General features: G+C 42.0%; 1 protein-coding gene across 10 annotated transcripts in view; it reads left to right on the top strand.

The window, feature by feature from the left end:
- The window catches only part of SUCO (SUN domain containing ossification factor), a 60,991-nt gene that overhangs the window by 25,046 nt on the left and 13,761 nt on the right, over nucleotides 1-22,184 (top strand). For 5 of the 10 annotated variants that reach the window (XM_036015537.1, XM_036015534.1, XM_036015535.1 and 2 more), the window contains exons 9-18: nucleotides 384-451; nucleotides 5,610-5,717; nucleotides 7,291-7,396; nucleotides 9,287-9,307; nucleotides 9,518-9,573; nucleotides 10,044-10,135; nucleotides 10,940-11,005; nucleotides 15,772-15,840; nucleotides 16,594-16,687; nucleotides 19,330-20,490. In XM_036015537.1, the coding sequence (XP_035871430.1) occupies nucleotides 384-451; nucleotides 5,610-5,717; nucleotides 7,291-7,396; nucleotides 9,287-9,307; nucleotides 9,518-9,573; nucleotides 10,044-10,135; nucleotides 10,940-11,005; nucleotides 15,772-15,840; nucleotides 16,594-16,687; nucleotides 19,330-20,490 (1,841 nt within the window). The remainder of the gene's footprint in view (nucleotides 1-383; nucleotides 452-5,609; nucleotides 5,718-7,290; nucleotides 7,397-9,286; nucleotides 9,308-9,517; nucleotides 9,574-10,043; nucleotides 10,136-10,939; nucleotides 11,006-15,771; nucleotides 15,841-16,593; nucleotides 16,688-19,329; nucleotides 20,491-22,184) is intronic. The other 5 variants (XM_036015538.1, XM_028530758.2, XM_036015536.1 and 2 more) reach the window with 2 other exon arrangements.

Genomic DNA, 22,184 nt, shown 5'->3' with positions numbered 1-22,184 from the left:
GCCTTGATACTCATTTCTTTGTGGTGCTGAATAATAATATTGTCTGGATGTGTGTCGCAGTTCATCCATTTATCTGCATAAGGGCGTGCACATTGTTTTTAACTTTTTGAACCTGTGTGAAATTTTAAAAAGGAAACAGCCAGTAGAAAAATCATTCTTAAAAATAGTTACAGACATTTAATTTCAAATGTTTTGTTGCAAGGCTAACAGTATTATAGCCATAACTGGTAAATTTTAGCCAAATGAATGTTTTTTCCCCAAATGAGTATTTCAGAGTCTTAGGTGTGTTTTAAGATCTAATAATACAGAAATCCTAGGAAGCTTTAGAGTTGAAATAAATATTTTTACTTAAGTAACTTCTTTCTTCCCCCCTTTAAAACTAGAGCACGTCTGCTATTCTCATCGAGAATATGGATCTGTATATGTTGAATCCGTGCAGCACTAAGATTTGGTAAGTAAAATAAAATATAAAAAGCACACTGTATATGTATGTGTATTCACTTTTGTGTTAGGATTAGACTGCTTTGTTCATGTAGTCACTTAGTGAGCTTTTGTGACCGATCCGTGCTGGTACTGTACTTCCCTCAGGTCCTGGGGTTCAAAACTGAAGACAAGATGCTTTTCCTATTAAGGAGGTCAAAAAAGAAAAAGAAACAATGACAGATGTAATCAAACGGTGATGACTATAAAAAAGACTACTGAAAAATTATTACAGGAGCAGAGATGACATGTAATTGCAAGAGGGTGAAGGAGAGCTTCTTGGAAGAGGAAGCCCTTGAGGACTCCCTGAGCTGAGTCTCGGGGGACTCAGAGGTGGGAGCAGCTGAGGGGGGAGAGTTGTTCGGGAGCTGTAGGAGGAGGGGGCCGTGCTAAAGGCCACAACCATGAGTACAGTAGAAGCAGCCCGAAGGAGTCACTGCAGTCAGAACAAGCCCGAAGGTGACAGAATGGCGCAAGACGAGACAGGAGAGTTCGTTTAGCAATAACCAGGCCATCTAATACAGATACTCAGCTTAATGTTTTTCAAGTTGGTGTTTCTTTAAGGATTTTATTTATTTTTGGAGAGAGGGGGCAGGAGAAAGAGGGAAACATCAGTGTGTGGTTGCCTTTCGCATACCTCCTACTGGGGACCTGGCTTGCAACCCAGGCATGTGCCCTGATTGGGAATTGAACCCGTGACCATTTGGTTCACAGGCTGGCACTCAGTCCACTGAGCCACACCAGCCAGGGCTCAAGTTTTTATCTTAAAAGAACATGAAGGAGATGGTGTTTATTTTAGTAAATAAGTGACATTATCTCGCTGGCATTCTAAGAAGGCTTGCCCTCAAAGGATGGCCTGTGGCAGGACGCCATTGGAAGCAGGAAAACCAGTTAGGAACCTGCTGTCAAAGCTCAGGTGAGAAACGAGGCTTTGACTGAGGCACCGGCAGTTTGGATACAGCAGAGGGGGGAGATGTATTTGAGCGATATTTATAGCGGGTGAAACTGACAGTTCTTGATTAGCAATTGGATGCAAAGAAAAAGGCATGTAGGCAGTCTCCCAGGAGTTTGGCTTCACTGCCTGGCTGTATGGTTCTGCCATTAAGTAAGAATATAGGCAAAGAAATAGATTTGTGGGAGGAAATAATGTGATATACTAAGATTTATTAGATTACTTGATTTATTACTCAAAAGCAGCTGTTTAAAATAGAATTGAGGTAAATCACCACCATTGTATTGATTTACATAATAATAAGATTATTATTTTAAGGAGAAACTTTAAACTTTGAAGATAATGCTTATTCTTATTATTGGCCTTCGCCCCATTTGGTAACATGCACATTTAGGTTCAGTTTGAAAATGAACAGTAAATTATTAAAGGGTGTTGTGGGATCATTTCAAAAGCAGTTTTTCACTGTGTCATTTGGCCCGTAAATTGAATTTGAAGCAATGATTGTCTGAGATCATAAAATATAATTTTGGGCTCTTTTTCTTTGTAGAAGCCTCTATGGTCATTAACAACTCAAGTTTTTTTCCTTCAAAATTTTATATTTCAAGCAAACAACACATGGTAGGATGAAGTCATGTGAAGCAGTGATTGACTTTATTCTGATTTGCATAGAAAGTGATCCTAGCTACCCATTTTGTATTTAAATGTGTTTGCCAGGCAGTGTGCACTTATGTGTGTTTATCGTGTATTTTACTTTTTGGTCATTTGTGTGGCTTCTCACAGATAGTGAAAACCTCAGAATACCTTTTTACTGACTCCCTCTGACTGAGGTGGGCTGGCCCCTCCAAGGTGTGTTCAGACCACCCAGTTTCACTGTGGCTTTAATAAGTCTCACTCTCTGGTGGGGTCAGTTCACATACACCTGGTCTTCATCGGCAGTGTCATCACTGCTCCTGTCCCTTTGCTTTTTCTTTCAATTGTTAGAATCATCTGGTCAGGTTCCATAAAAAATTATGCTGGCATTTTTATTGGAATTGTATCAAATCTTGAGATGAATTTCAGGACTATTTACATTTTAGGGTATTGAGTTTCCCAGTCTTTCATTAGTTTGTCCATTTCTCCATTTATTTGTCTGTCCATTCGATGTTTAATGAGCACCTGTTCTGTGATGCGCTGTTGCTGAAATAACATTGTGTCCCCAAATAGACTATTTAGATTTAGATTTTCTGTTTCTTACTGAGGTAATTTTTGGAAAATTTTATTTTTTTAGGGATTTGTCTTTCATCCATTTTCAGAGTTTTTCTAGTGAAGTCGTTTATGTTCCATTATTACTATTATTATTAAGGATTTTATTTATTTATTTTCAGAGAGAGGGGAAGAGAGGCAAAGAAACATCTATGTGTGGTTGCCTCTCATGTGGCCCCCACTGGGGTCCTGGCCTGCAACCCAGGCATGTGCCCTGACCGGGAATTGAACCAGCAACCCTTTGGTTCACAGCCTGTCCTCAATCCACTGAGCTACACTAGCCAGGGCTGTTCCCTTATTACTTAAAGATCTTTTCTGTTTTACAGATTTTTAAAATTTATGATACTTTTACTTATGCCTCTCCTTTAATCTCCGCAGAAATTTGTCTATTTTGGCTTTATTGTTTCCCTCTATCGTGTCATTGTTTACTTTTTCTTGTATTTCTGTTTGAATCTGTGTTATTTTGTACTTTCTTTAGGTTTTGTCTATTTGTTTTCTAATAAGCAATTTTTCTCATACACATGTTGAAAGTTACCAATTTCATTCTTAATTGTGTCATCTAAGTTTTGATACATGCTGTTTTAGCAAACTATTTGTGTTTAGATTTATTACTTCACTGATTTTTTTAAAGTGACTACCTATAAGTAGTAGAAGTATATTGAAATTGGTTTTGCAACTTTTACATGTAGTGTTACTTTGCATGTAATATCCTCTGCTAAGAAACATGAAAGATGAGGCAGGAAAATATAATGAAAGAACACTTAAAATCAACTTTAATGAGGAATAATTACATGCATAGTAATATTTTACATATTCTGAGGCTATTCAGTGTATGCGAGTTTTAGAATTGTTAAATCTCCTGAGACTGGACTCTTTGCACCTGGTGATACATCTGTCTGAAAGCCTATTTTATCTGGTGTTAATATAGCTCATGTCTTAGAAAGAAAGAACATTGTGTGCAGAAGAAGGGGGTGCGGGAAGATTAGCTTTTTATTTTCTTAATATTCTTCCAGATTTGTTTTCTGCATTGTAAATAAAAGCCAAAGCCTGAGCCTGGGTTCCTTTAGTGTCCTCTTCTCAGGGCGTAGTGGTGGTGTGAAAAGCGTTGAGGCGTTGGAGCCAGATTGATTTGTGTTCTGACTTGAACTTCACTATTTGTTTGCTAAATGACTGATTAGGGCCTTCGATTCTGCTGCTTAGCAGGTGCCGAATAACTGGTTTTAATAAGGTAGACATTGAACGTTCTCTGGCGTAAAGCCGCAGGCTGATCGGTGGTGCAGGGGATAACACAGAACAGCTGGCGGCCCCGGCACCTTCATCCCGGGGCTCTGCCTCCCCTCGGGTGCGGTCCTTGCCTGCATCGCTCGGTGGTCGGTTCTGACCACATCCTCATTCCAGCCTGTCAGGGCGAGGTGGGAGAACGCAAGTGGGGCGGCACCGGCTTCCTTGTAGAGGCGTGACCTGGAAGTCGCCCTTGACACTTCTGCTCACTTGCCATGGCCCGAACTAAGGAGCGTGGCCCAGACTGGGAAGTAGTCTCTGACGGGTGGTCGTATGCTCAGCTGCGTCTTGCTTGGGGCGTTCTTTGTACTCAGGAAATACAAAGACGGAGGGTAAGAATGTGAAGTAACCAGTTAGTGTTTATTAAATGAGTCTGTAAAGTGGAGATAAAATCCTTTGCAGTTCAAGGAAGGATTGAACCGTCGGACGTGGTGTCAGAGTGAGCATCAGCAGCGGCAGCCTGCCTTCCTCGTGAGCGTCTCTCTCTGACACCTGGCGGCTGGTACCGTCTCCTGGGCTTGGTTCTGTCGTTTCCCAAGAGTGAACACTATATGTTCATTTTAATGCTTTTGGTTTATTTAACACTTAATTGTCAACATAGTGTCTCATTTGATATAATAGTCTACTGAGTGTTGATTAGAGTGCTAGATGTCACGGGTATTTTTCCTCCAAATGCCATGCCAACTACAGTTTTAGTGTACACTTGTGGCACCATACTTTTAATTGTTTTTAAGCAACAATATGTGGCATCTTCCATGTCCATAAATATAGGTGTCTGGCATGATTTTTAAAAACAGCTCTAATGTGGCATCATTGACATACAATGAACTGCACATAAGATAAACTGAAACATGTCAAAGTGTACAATTTGTTAACTTTGACACTTTATACATGAAATTATCATATAGTAAAGATCAGGACTATACCCATTTCCCCAAAATGTTTTCTCATGCTCCTTTGTAATTTTTTCCTCCTACCCCTCCACTACAATAACTACAAATCTGGTTTCTATCACTATAAGTTATATTTTCTAGATTTCTATACAGTGGAATATATAGTTTCTCCTGCCATTTTTAACAGCTGTCTGGTATTTTATTGTCTAAGTGGGCAGTGAAATCAATTCTTTGTTAATCCCCTATGCTAATCATGTAGGTTGACTACCACCTGTCCCCCCAACCCCCCAAATTGTGCTTTGGTGTACTAAAATGTGTGTACAGGGTGAACACTCAGAGCCAGGTATCCTTAGGATGGATTTCTAAGAGTGTATTGCTAGGTCAAAGGCTGTGGTACCTTCGAGACAGTCTGTTTGCCAAACTGCCCTCTGGACTAGTCAGTTTATACTATCGCTAGCTGTTCTTAGTGAAGTCGCTTCTTCTCCAAGAATGACCTTTGTTACTAAAGAAAATCTTTTAAAAACCATTATGCTGTAAAATCAAGATCTTGTTTTATTTGTAGTTCTCCCCGCACCCCAACTAATGATATGCCGGGGAAAACCAGGTGTTCCCTTGTGGGTAAACGAGGCTGCAAGTTGCCCCTCCTCCCTCTCTCAGTGAGTCACTTAGTGGGCGTTAGTTTATGCAGACTGTTGATGTAATGTTGGATGCGAACTGTTCTAATTCGTTTATCTAAACTGCCTTGTTTTTTTTGTTTGAAGGTTTGTTATTGAACTTTGTGAACCAATTCAAGTAAAGCAGCTTGATATTGCAAATTATGAGTTATTTTCTTCTACTCCTAAAGACTTCCTGGTTTCTATCAGTGACAGGTAAATTCTAAAGCTGGTGTCTATAGAACTTATGGTGGATCTCTAGGAAAAAAACTTTTAAATGGGTCACTTTTCAAACCTTTATTTTTGGTATTAGTATATCAATTTGTAAGAACAGTAATAATACTACTTAGTATAGGTACTTATTAAGTAGTTTACTTTCACTAGTTCATAGTACTAATAACAGCCATAAAATACTAATTTCCTCCCAAGGTGAGGAACCAGATAAGGAGAGGTTAAGTAGCTTGCCCAGGTCATGTGACTTGGGAGTTGGAGAACCAAGATTCAAAGCTACATCTGTGTGGCTTTAAAGTCCTTACTTGTAATTTTTGTGTTCTGTTTACTGCCAAACATTTCTTTATAAATGTTATTTAAAAAATGAGTACTTCATTTTATATTGTGAAGCATATTTTTGTTAAAGTATATTTTGAAAGTTTTTTTGTTGGTTTGTGTGATTATAAGAGAAATACTAAACATACTTTGCAGGGAATTTGGTAAAGAACCATAGTCCTATCAATCAAAGATAACTATTAATAGCATTTTAGTGTATTCTTTCATTGTTTCTATGTATTTATTTATGAATCCTACAAAATAAAGTCAGTTTTTACTGCTTATGTTCTGAGAATATCCTTTTGTCTTTTGAACACACTATTTTAAATGAGCATTTAATGTTTCCTTCCCAGTGTAGGAGTTTATTCATTTTCTACATACTTTCTGAGTGCCAACGATGTCCCATGTAGGATGTGGCTCCTTATTTAACCATTCTTCTGTCGTTGATAGTGAAAGGTTTTCCACGGTGTTTCTCCCCCCAACCCCCCCCCCCCCCACCCCCAATACTCAGCATTGCATCTGTACATACAGTTTTTCAAATACGTCCTCAGGACCTTGTGAGAATTTCAGCCATTTTTCTCCTCCTAGATTTGTTCAGATCACTTCCTTTTCTCTAAGCGCTAATTTTTGTCGTAATGCCAAATGGCCACATCAGCTCTGACAAGTGTATGTGTTGTTTGTGTTTGTGTTTGTGATAAGGACACATGCTATAGTAAATAAAAAGTAATTTTATGTTTTTATATCAGATTTCCTTTTCAAGGGGGTACAGGTATATCAGATCTGAAATCCAAACACGGTTTGAAAGGGTTCCTTCTATTTCCCTGTCCACCAGTGCTTGTGGTCACGGTCCGTGTCACTGTGCACGTGTCAGGACGGGAGGGGTAGTACCTCCTTCCCATGGAGTCTGTCGGCGACTTTCTGTTTTTTAAAACCTCCAGTGTACTTGAAAGCCCTCTTAAGAATCAGTCCTGGTCCCATTTTTATCTTGTCTTCCCCTTCTATTTGATAATGGTGTAATTTTTCAAAATATTCTTTCTTCATAAAAGGAACCTGTTAAAGAGTTTTAGCTAGAAAAGAGTATGTGTGTATTCCACTCACTAGTCTCACTAGTTAACTCATTTTTAAACTAAGTTAAATCAGTATGTTCACCTGGAGAGGAAAAAATACACGTGTTTTGAAGACGTGATGGGACCGCTCAGTGTGTTTCATGATCGTTTTAAAAGAACACCGATACATTTTCTAGGTATCCCACAAACAAGTGGGTGAAGCTGGGGACTTTCCACGGTAGAGATGAGCGGAACGTGCAGAGCTTCCCCTTAGACGAGCAGATGTATGCAAAATACGTGAAGGTGAGACCGCACGCGCGGGGCCACGTTCTAGAATGCAGACGCCCCCGCTGCTCGGGCCTGAGGGCCTCGCCGGGCCTGTGCAGAGGTCGGGGTTCCGAGGGAGCCTACTGAAGTGTACCGCTTCGTAAAAGAAGTTTGGCTTGATTATAACATTTAATGAGACTTAAACTACTATATTCCCTTTGGTGTAACTGGAAACTTAGGCCAGTTTTTCTGAGTATATTTGTGGCTGTGATGAAATTCCAGATTGTAACTTTAATTTTTTGAGTATTTATATAAAATCTCATTTTCACAGTATCATATTTCTCTTTATTTCAAAATGCGTATCAGTGTTAGTCACTGAAGTCTTTATTGCAAGCCTGATTTCTTATTGGAATCTAATTTTTAGGTCATTTCAACTTTATTATCCCATTTTTGTTACTATGACAGATTTTGCCTTTTATGTTCAAGTAAAATATTCTGTATGTCCAAACACCCATTTCAAATGAAGTCAACTTTTAAACATTTTTGTTCAGTATACCTCCTGCTTTCTCTCCACCAATAAGTAGAATTATCACTCTTGAATTGGATTTAGACAAAACATGGGAATTTCCTGCTCGTCTCCTGCTCTTTTTTCCTTTAAAACGATAGCCACACCTTAAGGTGCCACTGTGTTCATAATACGAACTTCTGGAATGACAGCAGCTTTAATTTCTTTTTCTTCTTCCTTAAATGTGAAAACTTGTAGCCACCTAATTGTCTTCTGGGGTTTTACTGTCCGTGTCTTGTTAAGCATGAATTAAATTGGCTTCTACAAGTGGATAAACTCGTAGTATTCCTAGTCTCCGTGTAAACACACTAAATTCTATTTTTAAAATAGTTGGTATTCTCAGTGACTCAGCAGTGTTCAGAAAAATGAAGGTACATTTTCAGTTCCTTTTAAAGGGAATACTGAAATAATTGTTTAGTGGCCTTTTTATAGAGCACTGTGTTAAAAACATGTTAAAAATTATTTGGCAGGTGGTACCATTGTATTTAATTTTATAATTGATGTAACTCACATTTTATGAAATAATTCTGAGAACCCTCCTTTACACCATCTGCTTTGTTAGAAATGAAACAACATTTTATCACTGGAAAACTCTCTACCTCATCCCTTTGGTCGTGGGAGACCATAGAGCATTTGATGATTAGTTTTCTAAAAAGTTCTTCTCAGTAGAATTAAGTCTAAAAGCAAAAAACATTAATGTTCTCTTAAGTTTACCTGGGTTTTTCTTATTCCAAAAGAACTAAACCCAAATCTACAAACTACTCGTTAGTAGCTTGTGTTTTAAAAGTGGGTTGATAATATGTCTTCTAGTGCTCTGTTGTACTTGAAATAACACAGCATACCAAATATGAATGCTTTCCCTAAAACAACCTGTATACAATATTGTACAAGAATAAATATCATTTCATATTATGCTAGTTTTTATCTTTTTTCAGTATGGATGTCTATACATATATATATCCACATATGTATTATTAATATATAAATACCTATGTAGCTATATATGATACATATCAATAATATTTAAGTAATATAAGGCACAGGTTGTTTCTGAAGACTGTATTACTTTTAGAAAGCTTTAACTAACAGATAAATAAAACAGCAGCAATGAATTTTGGGTTAACTTAATAGCCTTAAAATTAATCTATTTCATTACAGTTAGATTGTACTTTCTGGATGGTAGAAAATTTAAGTTATTGCTTTGGTTTCTTCAGAGAATTAAGGGTACTACAATTTTATCCATCAAAGTACACTGCTTTCCTTAATTGTGCAGTATAACTTACACATATTAAATGTTGCTTGTGGCATGTTATCCAGACTTTGGAACTGATTTCTTTTTCTTTTCCTTTCTCTTGCTTCAGATGTTCATCAAGTACATAAAGGTTAGCAACCTTCTCTTTTGAAATATCGGATGACAGGGCATGGCATATTACTGCATGGAAAAATAAAATAAAACAATACTTTACAAGTACTGATTTTGGGGGAAATGAGGTCTTTATTTTAGAAATGTTATGAATGAAAATCTGAGTGTATTGTTGGATACTCTGACAGCATGGTGCTGGTTTCCCACTTCCTGTGCTTTTATTCTTCAGGTGGAGCTGTTATCCCACTTCGGATCAGAGCACTTCTGTCCATTGAGCCTTATAAGGTAATGAAAACATTCACTGGGTGGTTTATACCAAAAAAGCGGTACAACAAAAAAAAGAAGTAATTTCCTGTTATGTGAAGTTAATACCATACAAATATAAGCTGTTAAACCTTTTTTTTTGCTCCTGAATACATGTTAGGAAAATGTCCAGGGAAATAAACATAACCATCATTTTACGTGTGAGGTTTAGTTTGCTTGCTATTTTGCTATCAAGATAACATGGGAGACATTTCGGACGCATACCAAAACCCAGTCATTACATTTTTAAATGCCTGAAAGAGGTCAGTTTTACATTCCGGGGGAAACAGGGCCTGACTGCAGTGTGAGGAGCAGTCCTTACTCTGGAGTCCTGAAGCCAACGGCCCGCAGAAGACGGCCGGCGGTCCCGTGTCGTGTCACCTGTCGTGTGGAGGTGACTCCGCACGACTGCGTTTTGCTTTGGGCGTCTGTAAGGAGACTGTCGTTCGCAGGGTGTTCGGCACCAGCATGGTGGAGGAATACGAGGAGATCGCCGATTCCCAGTATCAGTCGGAGCGGCAAGAACTATTTGATGAGGACTATGGTGAGTGATTTTAAAACAGGTGGCTATTACGAATCTATTTTTTTCTTTTTTAAATTGCATAGTAATGGGTAAGTATAGGTCAGTTTAAAAAATTAATATAATGGTTGTCTTCATACTTTAGCTTTTTTTTTTAACCTTAATAACTAGTTTTTTCCTAAACCTATTTTCTAAACTGATTTTCAACTTTGTAAATTGAGTTGTTTTCCAAGCTTATCAATCAGTATTTGTAATTGGAACTTGCTTGGATAACATCTGCCCTGTCAATCATGATTATACCCCTGCGGCAGGCCCCAGACCTGTTAAACCCGTGAGGTAACTGGAGTGGTAGCATCGGACGTTAATTCTCTGATGTGCTTGGAAGCCCCGAGCAATGCGCTGAAGCCCGAGCCCCTGGCAGACGCCTGTGAGCCGAAGGGGCAGGAGGTGTTGCGAGACCCTTCGTTCCACTTTGTCAAGTCCTGGTTTTAATCTCTTAAATCATCATCTGCACGGTCTCAGTTTTCCCGTAAATGAAATGAAGACATTTACAAGGGGTTTGTAAAGTGCGTTGAAAACTTGAATAAAAAAAAGTTTTGTATATGTGAGTAAAATTTTGTTAAGCAGCAGCATTACTTTCCTTGGTTTACATCTGTTGGATAAATGACTTCCCAATCTCATTTTTTCCCCAACATACTTTAGATATATAATGAATATTTATTATAAAATTTGCCTTAAATGTCAGCTGACTTGGACATAATCTGAGCTTTTAAACATATTATTGGAGTGAGTTCTCAGTGTAAGTGCCTTCATTGTCTCTTTAAACAGATTATCCACTGGATTATAATACTGGGGAGGATAAAGCCTCAAAAAATCTCCTTGGTTCTGCTACAAGTAAGTACTTTGGGGGTTTCCTGGTCACTGTTCAAGTGCTTCTCACCTCTCTCCTCTGACACGCGTGGGTATTTTGTGGCGGTGTGCTTTAGGAGGCTGCCCCTTCTGGTGCCCAGCTTTGAGTTGACATAGATACTGGCTTTCGAGAAGTATTTCTGCGGAAGTAAAATACTGTAGACGGTATGGATGAGAAGAAAGAGGAGAGGGGAAGAGCTGCAAGCACGTCAGTTCTGCTCTAAGTGCTCGTAGCATTGTGCAGGTTCCTTAGAGTGAGGAAGGGGCCTGGGTGCACGGGGGACAGAAGGAGGAGCGAGGCCCTAGGCCCTAGGACTGGGAGCTCTGGGTGGGAGGAGCTGGAGCAGCGGTTGCAGAGGTCACACCCCTCAGTGAAACCCTCGCCGTCGAGGCCTCTTCCGTCTGTGGGTATGACTAGTTTCCTACTTGGTTACGGAATGCGGAGGCTGTTCTTACCCATCATAGTGATGGTTCCCAGGCACTAACTACTAGTGATATTAGTACACTCTCTGTAAACTGAAGAAACACTGGCTGAGACACCAGTGGTTTCATTTCCAGTCATTCCAGCCTAGCGTCTGAGCCTCGCGGCAGGCTAGCTAAGGGGACTGACTCCTGGGGAAGAGTGGCACCAGCTGGCACTCCGTTTCTACCGTTGGAATGTAGGCGGGTGTCTTTCAGTGTTCATTATTTTTGGTTATTCCTGAAGGATGTAAAACGTACTGGAAGAAGTTTCCTTTTTATTTGGAGATTAATAATTGAGTTTAGTGTTAGGTAGATTTGGTAAAATAGAAGGCTAGCTGCTCGCGCATTTCCTTCGTTGCTTCTAGTGAGTTGAACCGCTCGAATCCCGGTCTCCCTGTCCGTTGGCTGTGTGGCTGTTTCGGGTGCTCACCCATAGGGCATCTGCTGAGCATGTGCGCCTAAGCTACAGTGCGCGGGGTTAAGAGTCATTTCTCTTTCTCTTTTCTTTTCACCTTTTATTTTCTTCTTCCTTTCCATAGAAGACTCTAGACTTGGGTGGACTTTTTAGGGAACAGGAAGAAGAGTATTAAAAATGTCTGCATGGGGAGAATCCTTTTATGTAATACTTTGTTACGTATCAGCTCAGTGTATTTTGTTTTACTCTAATTCTGGTCAACTAATTTTTAAAAAATATTTGTGAGTACTTTTAAAAGTAGGATGCTTTGCTATCTAGTCAATGATGACATTAAAACTAGGTGCCTCATTCACTGCTGTAGTTTTCCAGGAGGGAAAAAGATGGTGCTATTATTATTATTATTATTATTGCCTGTAAATTTGTGTTTAAAATTCCGTGTTATGTAATACTCATCATAGTTCAGTGATGCTGAATTAGCCGTGAGGAAGTCTCGTTATCTCATGGGGCCAGAAAACGGTCCCAGACTGAAAGGTCTCTGACTTCTGATGGTTACCTTACTGGAAAGGAGGGGCCTCTTGGGGAAGTCATGCCTTAGGTGGTTTTAGGTCAAGGGGAGCCTGTTGACATTCTTGGTTTCTTTTTCTGCCTTCTCATAACAGGACTAATGCCTGGCTACCACTGAGCCATATTTCAGTGGAGGTGTTTCCCTAGGTGTGCTCACCGCTCTGACTGTTGCATTGTGTTCATTAATTAGGTAGAGAACCTTCTTTAGAACCTTCTTCTTAGATCTTTCTCTTTGAAGGTATGTTTCTTGGAAACACATCATTCATTTTTCTTTTTATGGCTCTTGGGGACACTCCATTTGCCTTCCAGGCCCAGGTGTTGGCAGAATTTGTGCAGTGAGACTAGGTGGGGGGAGGGTGTCGGCCGAGCCCTAGTGTGGAAAACGGGCTTTCCTCTGAAGAGTCTGGGGCAGGTTTGAGCCTGGCTCGCTGCTGCCCCCGAGGCCGTGCGACTCTCTCTGCAGGGTGGGTAACGGCGTGCAGGCCGGCGCAGAGCTCGTCTCCAGCATTAGGGTGTCCGTCCGAGCTTGACTGTAGTCATCCCCACATTCTGAATTGGTTCAGAGTTGGCCAATTTTGAGCTTATTTTTAATATTTACATAGTATCTTGCAAACAATTCTATGGCTTTAATCTTAACAGGAACTTCTTTTTCCTTTGCTTTTAAGCAGTAGCTAACAGAGTATGTTGCTTCTGACGGGACTTGGCTGTCAAAGCGCACGCACCCACACGTGCAGAAATCCTCGGTGCTGTGAAATCCCCTTAGTGCCCAAAGGGAGCCGCTGCTTCGAGCAGCGTCCTCGGCCCTGAGTGTGTGACGGTTCTAGCACCTCTTCCGCCTGATTCTTTTGATTACATTCTCGAACCAGAACATTTGAGGATTTGACATCCATAGGGGTTTTTCATATCACTGCTTTCATGAGCTTTGTCCCATGGATTCTCCAGACCACTCTCTGTTTACTCCTAAGTGTGGTGTGTATTGTGTTAGAGTTGCCAGGTCTGCTGAAGACCAGGTTTCTGGATGCATATTAAGACAAAATATAGTTTTTGTTGTAATTAAAATAACCTTTTTATGAATGTGCATATTGTAAGGTCCTGGAAGGAAAAGCGAGTAGAGGCAGGCACACTGCAGAGGTGGCCGGATGCACGCAGGAGGAAGTCGAGTCGTTGGCTGGCTGGTTTGTCCTGTTCTGTTACAGCGTAGGTCACTTGTGTTCCGTGTCAGCAGGCCGTTGGTGTGCCGGAAGCCGAGTTTTTTAATGGCCAGATTGTCATCGTGATAAACTGTTGCATGTTTGGATGCAGATTGAGAATGATCAGAGTAGAATATTCACAAAGCTGCTTTTTCTCAAAAGACAAAAAAAAAAAAAGACTGCATTTGGCAGTGTCCTGTGACCACAGCAAACTGTTTCCTGTAGGTTAGACGGGCTGAGAAAGTAAATAGAAATTTGCTAAATTTCACTTCTCTTACTTAAGTGGCCCTTGATGATAAATAATATTTAAAAATGATGGATAGTGTAAATCTTTGTTGTATGTGCTACTGTTAAAGTTTAGGTTAAAATATAATACTCTAAAGCTACTTCTTTGCACACATTAATACATGTTTTTCCCTGGGATTCTTTAATAAGAAATGGCAAAAAATTTGAAATCTGAGGTACGATCACTTTTTGAAGCACAAGGGACTTAGTGTATAGATTTGATTCCAAAATTTGGGTTCTGTGGAGCATCCGCGTTGACTGCGCTCTCGCCACCATGCCGGGTAGAAGATCAGGTACTGCCGTTGCATCGCTGGTGGACACTACAGGGAGCTTTATGAGGCAATAGCAGTTTCCAGTGCTCCTTCATTGTGGTGATGAGGAAATGCTGGGTTTCCATTCCTTTTTTTTTATCTCATGCTGGGCCTTACCCCAAGACCTAAGGCCACTTCCCTGTTTAGCAGTTTGCCAGGTCAGCAGGCAAGGTCGACCTGTGATCCTAGACACTGGAAATGCGCGCGTGCAGCCTTGGTCTGTTGTAATAATCAGAAACGAAGCGCCACCGCTTCGCTGCCTTTCGGACGGTAGGCTTGTGTGTGCATAAAGGTCCGAGTTAGGCGCGGTCTGCTGGCTAGGACTTTAAAGCAGCCTGAAGTCCCCTACTGCCTTCTCCCGCCACAAAGCACCCATGTGCAGGATCACTCCAGGTGACAGTTCCCAGCCTTCCTGAGGGGCTGTCCTTCCCTCCACAGATCCTTCTGCCACTCACACTGGTGGTTTCTGTGGACAGGGGGGTGGGCACCCTGGGGGCCCCTTTCAGGGAAGGAGGCTGAGACGGAAGTTGCTGCTGAGGCTTACTCTGTGGCCCGTGCTGGAGCTTGGTGCTTTAGCAGGAGAGAGACGCGATCCCGCCGGAGCGACTGCTAGTGGGGCTCCAGAGGTTAGACTGGGGGGACAGTGGCAGTTCGTTTCCCTTGGAGTTGTGGCTTACTGCTTGGAAGGAAGCCTGCTGCTCCCAGCACCAGCTTTTTGTGGAGTTCTGTGTTGTGCTCCTGTGTACCTTCGGCTGCTTAGATATTGTGGAGGTTCGTGACACTCTGCCCGTCACCCAGTGTCCTCTCTGGAGAGGGGCAGCGTTAGTGCGTGTGCAGGCTGCTCTGCCTGCAGCACTCGGAGTTTGGCTTCCTAGTCATCTGCCTGTGCCTCAGTTCACAAGAGGAGTTGTGTGATTCGTTATCCATAAACCAGTGTTCAGAGTTACCAAAGAAAACTGATTCCATGCAGTACCAGTTTGGGGTATTACCAGTACATATCCTACGTACATGTTTATAGTTGAAAGTAACAAAATCTTTCTGCTGGCTTTTGGATAATAATCTTCCCATTTCGTTTATTTTTTTTCTATGATAATCATCTGTTTAGAAAAAACGTTTTTCTTCAGACGTTTTTGTTTTTGTTTTAAACTGTAGAACGTTCTTAGAGAAAAACAAGCTTTTCTGTAAAATACGAATTTTGGTTGTCACATTTCTTCCCTATGTTGAATTATACTTGAATTTTGTAAGGCTGAAGACAATGTTTTGGTAAAAGGTTTGAGGAAGCCTTTTTTCTAAAAAAAAAAAAAAGTTTTAAATTCCTTCTGAACATAAAAGTTGAAATTTATACTTTATACTTTTTGACTGAAATTTGTGTCCTATATTGGACTTACATAGTAAGGTGAATAAAAAAGTAATTAGTCCAAAAAATGCAAAAAGACTGTTAAATAGTTCTTTGATGACCTGATACTAGGTTATGTGAGAACATTTAGGTGGATCGGTATTTTTTCTGATTGACTTTTGTTTTAGATGCCATTCTAAACATGGTGAACATTGCCGCTAATATTCTGGGAGCAAAAACTGAAGACCTGACGGAAGGTACCTCATCATTTTATGGGTCTTTTACATACCTGCTACTTGAGGGGACTTCCTGGCTAGGAAAGAGAATAATAAGCCAATCAATTAGACTCTGCATTTAGAAATATGAAATGATTCGAAGGGACCCACCCGTCTCCGTTGTTCACTGTTTGTTCAGTGGCACAACTTCTCTGTTATGGCGGGGTCTTGTCTGCCTAAAATTCAGTGAATTTGTGTTTTGACTCTTCCTGCTGTAGAAGTAAAATAATTTTACCCCTTACCTCTTTCCTGAGGTTTTAGTGCTCTAGTGGCACTGCACGAGTGCTTTATTTAGCAGGTAGCTGCTCAGTTTAGAAGGCAGTTTTTTCCCTTACAGAATGCCAGATAAGAGTTATTAATTAACAAGGAAAAATAATCTTGCCTTTTAAAAAAACTTAGTTCCAAGTACAAACTACCATGGCCCATTCATTTCTTCTCGTTCTCTTTAGAAGCTCAGGTGTTAGAAGGCGCTCGAATCGCGTCCGATGACCCAGAAGCCATTGTCATCCGATTTGCTTTAATTGTCTGAGAAGCCGAGAAGGAATGCGCATTCCTTGTAGCTTTGATCTTGTACAATCATTCCTTTCTGGAAGCACTTTGATGAAAATAGTCTGCAGTGCAAACCTGTCTGACTTTCCTCTTCTCCCCTGAGAAACTAAACTTTATTTGTTACAGTGAAATATTTCATGGTATAGCTGTTAAAAATTAAACTCAACATGGGCATCTTTCTTACAATAGGAAATAAAAGTATATCTGAGAATGCCACTGCCACAGCCGCGCCCCAAATGCCTCAGTCCGCTCCTGTTTCGGCTCCTGCTGCTTCGCCTGAGTAAGTTACGCGGCGCGCCTAGAGCTCTGTTCACGTGGAGTCCGAGTGTGCCAGCCGTGGGAAGCGCTTGTGACTGTGTGTGAGAGGACTGTCCGCTGAGAGCCCCAAGTCGCAGGGCAGACACTCCACAGCCACCGGTGTCTTCGAGCCGCTCCCGGGCACCAGGAGTGCACCTCACTCCAGACCACATGTCTGTTGTTTTGTGTGATGTGTTACTTTTATTATGCACAATACCGAGTCTTTTTCCTTACGGCCAATCGTTGATGTAACTGCACAGTATAGGTCTCAGCATGAATTCAGTTTAAAGTCCTGTTTTTATCAAGTCCAGACTTAAAAGCATTGATTAAATGTCAGTGCTATGCTTAGAACGCTGTAAAGGATACTGAAACACCCAGAGCAGTGATTCTTGCATGTGCGCTTGTCACCCAGCAGACCCTCACAGCGCTCAGTTTCTCAGATCTCACGGTGTGGGGCTTCCCAGGCTGCAGGGCACCTGGGCAGGGATGTGTGTGTGCAGGTAACATATAAAGCACTCCCTCTCTCTTCTGCTCTTTTCTCCCAGAGACGACTAAGGTGTTTGACACCTCTGCGTATCTGCAGTAGATGAGCTCATAATGACTTGGATAATTGGGCATAGTTATTATAAATTTAATTTATGTATATTTCATCAGATAGACTCCCTGTAAAAACTTTGAAAGGCCCTTTTCTGTAGAAGAACTCTATTTAAGAGGAGAAGATACTTGAACATGAAACTGTTCAAGGTACATGTGTAATGACCCATGCAGTGGGTGTGCTTTAAGCTGTAATTCCCAAGTACCATACCAATGCAAAAATGAGGTTTTTGTGCTCTGAAGGGCACAGTGACCGATTTTGGATTGTCCTGTGTTAATTCTTAAAGTGACTAAAGATACTTATTGGGTGGTTAGAGAGAAAGTATAGCATTATGTGTCATTAATTCCCAGAAGTTCTAAGAAATCTATTTGGTATAGACACATTCTTGGTGTTTCTAATTATGTGTTGCTGTGATTGCTAGTTCTGATTTTGTAATTAGGTTTCTTCAGTTAACAACACATACTATGTCTTATTTTTAAAAACTAAATGAACCTAATTTCATTTTGCATATGTGCGCACACACACACTCAAACTCACCCCCATATGAGTATTTGTTGGAAGATCAGGCTACTGTGACATATATTAGAGTTTGGTTTTTAATGCATATTGTTGCATAATTATTATTTTTTTACTTAATGTCCATGTATGTTTGTCTTAAATTTTATTGATGATTAGATGGCAATCATCTGGAGAAAATAAATAGAAGAACTCATGTTAGGGTGTCACTGTTAAAGTTGTTATGAAAAGATGACTTTTCCAGGTTCGAGGTGTTTAAAAGTAAAGTTCTGATTAAGGTATTCATAGATGGTATGTAAGTTAATTTTTACCAAATTAAATTATAATTGATTTTAGAGAGAGAGGAAGGGAGAGAGATTGATTTAGAGAAGAAAGGGGAGAGAGAGAAAAAAAATTGATTTGTTGTTCCACTGATTAATGCATTCACTGGTTGGTTCTCATGTGTGCCCTTACAGGAATCGATCCTGTGACCTTGGAGTATCAGGATGATGCTCTAACCAATTGAGCTACCCAGCCACGGCTGAAAGTATAGCTTTTTAGATATTGTTCTATTCCTGCCTTTGCTATTGTGATATAAGTCTTTATTGGAAGATATTTCCTGGCATTCTTAGTAAGTTTTTAGAGTAGCAGAATTTGTGTATGAAGGTTTCATACCTTTTGTGCTATGAGGGCCTCGCCCAGAAGTGTATTTATTTTCTTTATCTTGGAAGGAACCATAGACATTGTCGTTTACAGCACTGTTTTCACGGGCTTCATCCCCCATCCGCCCCGTCCTCTACACGGACTCCAGTGCTCAAAGATGGGATTGAGTTAGTGGCACTGTCGGTTTATTATTAGCCAGGATTTTCATGAAAGTGGCTAAGATTTTGGTTGTAAAGAATAGAACCTTAGCGCAGATGTTATGACGATTATCTTGGGGAGCAGAGGATGTATTTCTTTTCCCTGAGGCAGATAACGTGTGCATGCATGTGTGCAGCGTCACACAGACCGTCCCCAGAAAACTTACCTTTGAGAACCCTAGCTGCCTTTTGGAAGTAGGGTACTCAGGCACAAAGGGCAGTCGTAACTTATAATCCTGGGTTCTAGTTCCTGCCCCGAGACTTCACAGCCCCTTGAGTAGCTCAGTTTTTAAAATAATGGGTATTGAGACTTGTGAAGATTTGGCGAATATTTATGGGAGGAGAGGTACACAATACATGCAGTCAGTGGGCGTAGTGTTTGGATTCAGACAGCTCTTAAACAGGTTAAAGAAAGGCAAGGTTGATTTGGTCGTGTGGTGATTCCCGTCCTCTGTCTGGTCAGTTGACGAGTGGTCTTTCTATTATCATTTCTGAATAACACTTGGTTTTATAATGGAAACTGTTTCACGAAAAGAAAGTCATCCAAAAAATATTTGAGTTTTATCTGTATTTCTAGCCTTTCTTTTGTCCTGCGTATGACACATTTTCTTTAAACATAATTTTAACTTAAGACTTGTAATGAAAGTGATCGGTGATGACGATATGTGTTTCTAGGTTTGTAACCACCGAAGAGCAGGGGCACGCCGCAGAGCCATCACCCCCGGACACTCCGAAGGAGAGCCCCATTGTCCAGCTAGTTCAGGAGGACGAGGAGGAGGCAAGTCCATCCACAGTGACCCTTCTGGGGAGCGGAGAACAGGAGGACGAATCCTCACCCTGGTTTGAGTCAGAGACACAGATACTTTGCAGTGAACTGACCACAGTCTGTTGCGTTTCCAGTTTCTCCGAATACGTATATAAATGGTGTTCAGTTAGAGCTGCTCTTTATCGGCAGCGCAGCAGGACTGCCGTGGAGAAAGGAACAGACTCCCTTGCGCCAGCTCGCCCGCCACTGCCGCCTCCTGCAGAATCAGTAGCTGTTGCAGTGTTGCAGCCTCCGGCTGGGGAACTGGACAGTGAGAGGAAGGAAAAGGAGGCTGGAACCGTTGTTCTAGGTGACTTAAGTAGCACGCACCAAGGGGATTCGATTAATCACACTGCAGATGTAATCGAACTTGAACCAAGCCATCCTCAGACTCTTTCTCAGTCTCTTCCCTTAGACGTTACTCCTGAGCTCAGCTCATTATCTAAAACAGAAGTGTCTGAGCCCGTTAAACATGAGGCAGGACATACGCCGTCACAGGTGCCTGCGCAGGAGAGTTCTGCTGAGGTTGGTAACGAAACAGAGAAGAGGCCTGAGAGTTTTGGTTCTGTGGAGAAGACAGCTGTGATCTCTGAAACGAAACTTACTGAGGTGACGGAGAGTGCTGTAAAGGAAAGCACGGACTCTGTGGCAGTGACCGCAAAGCTCTCTGAAACAGTAGTGCCACCTGTAAACACAGCTGCTGTGCCAAACAGAGAAGACGGGGAGGCCAGAACGGCCAGGGCTGACGCACCAAAGCCCGCGCTGACCCCTGCCGTGGACCCCGCTTCACTCCCTGAAGTAAAAGAGGAAGAACAGTCTCCAGAAGAGGCCCTTTTAAGAGGGTTGCAGAGGACAGCTACGGATTTTTATGCTGAATTGCAAAATTCTACAGATCTAGGATACGCTAATGGAAATCTTGTACACGGATCAAACCAAAAGGAGTCAGTGTTTATGAGACTTAATAATCGCATTAAAGCCTTGGAAGTTAACATGTCTCTCAGCGGCCGCTATTTGGAGGAGCTTAGCCAAAGGTAAGCTTTATTGTGGGCCAGCACAGTCCGTTTTGCACGATGGGTTAGGCAGCGGAGGTGGGTTAGGCAGCGGAGGTGGGTTAGGCAGCGGAGGTGGGTTAGGCAGCGGAGCATGCGTGCTCTGTGGCTGGAGGAGGAGCAGACGTCCTGTATCGTGCTGTGACAGCAGTGAGCGCTGTCGTAGCTGGAGAGACTGAGTTTGATCTTGATCAGTGACGTAAAGGATTTCTCTTCTTTCTTGGAAGTACCGAGTGAAGTAATACCTTTCCTGTTAGGTTAAGTTTGAACTATCTGTAATCAGTTTCTTCTTTCTCCTGTTGCTTAACTTCAGCCACATTGACGGTGTGATTCCCAGAGCACTCGTGGGTAAAATTATAGACCGGAAGCTGTTAGTGGGACTGGACAAGATATCGCTGAAAAGTTTAGGTCCGTGGAGCCCGGAGTGGGCTGAACCGGGTGACTGGGCAGCACGTGCCGACTGTCGGCAGCTGCCGCAGTCCTGACGTGCAGTGGGCCTGTTCGTGTGCGTGCTGCCAGATGCCGTGCGGCGCGCTGGTGCCGCGGCCCAGTTCCCCGTGTCGGTGAACCTTTCCGCTCTTCTGTCCTCGAGGTGTCCAGTGTTATTAGGGCCTCTCCTCCCTCCAGCTTTTTGGAACTGCCGGGTCACTCTGCGTCCAGAGTTTCTGACACACTGCTTGTCCCGGCTCTTCTTAGATCAGAATGCTCCGAACGAGATGTCTCCAGGGTGGTCATGGTATCCTAACGGGGGGTTATTCCTGGTCCATGCATACAGTTCATCGGCCCATTGCGTGTGCGTGCACGCCCACTTAGTGCCGTGTACCTGCTCCTGCCCTGCCCCCACCTGCCCCCCAGAGGAAACTATTGTAGTCACTAATCTTGTTTTAAATTGAGACAATTGACATACTGTATTAGTTTTGGGTGTACAACGTAGTGATACAGTATTTGTGTGTATTGCAAAATGATCCCCGCATTAAGTCTAATTAACATCCATCACCACACAGTTATAAGTTGTTTTTTCCTTGTGGTGAGAACTTGTCAGATCTGTGCTCCTGACAGCTGTCAAATGTTCAGCACAGCATCATTAACTCTGTCGCCGTGCTGCACTCCACACCCCAGGACCTGCCTGTGTGGTGCCTGGGAACGCGGCCCTTTGTCCCACGTGACCCATGTGCCCGCCCCTGGACCCCTGCCTCCGGCACCAGGGGTCTGTTTATTTTTATTCCGTGTGTACGTGAGACTGTCCAGTATTCGTCCTTCTCTCTGACTGACTTCACTCAGCATAATGCCCTCAAGGTCCATGTGTTGTCTCAGCCAGATTTTCTCCTTTTTATGGCTGAATATTATTCCCGTGTGTGTCTGTGTGTATCACGTTTTCTTTATCCATTTATCCATCAGTGGACACAAAGGTTGCTTCTGTGTCTTGGCTGTTGTTACTGAAGCTGTTGGGGGTGGGGGGGTGCATATGTCTTTTTGGGTTAGTCTTCTCGTTTTCTTTGGAAAAATACCCAGAGGTGGAATTGCTGGGTCCTGTTGTAGTTTTATTTCTACTTTGTTGAAGAACCCACACTGGTGTTCATGGTAACTGCGCCAGTTTACATTCCCACCTACAGGGCGCTCCTTTTCCCTCCCACCCTCACCAACGTGTGCTGGTTCTTTTTGGCAGTGGCCAGTCT

Source organism: Phyllostomus discolor, chromosome 14 (genome assembly GCF_004126475.2).
Source record: "Phyllostomus discolor isolate MPI-MPIP mPhyDis1 chromosome 14, mPhyDis1.pri.v3, whole genome shotgun sequence".
Taxonomy (NCBI): Eukaryota; Metazoa; Chordata; class Mammalia; order Chiroptera; family Phyllostomidae; genus Phyllostomus; species Phyllostomus discolor.
Note: the sequence above shows the minus strand (reverse complement) of the source record. Positions and strands in the feature narration are given on the sequence as shown.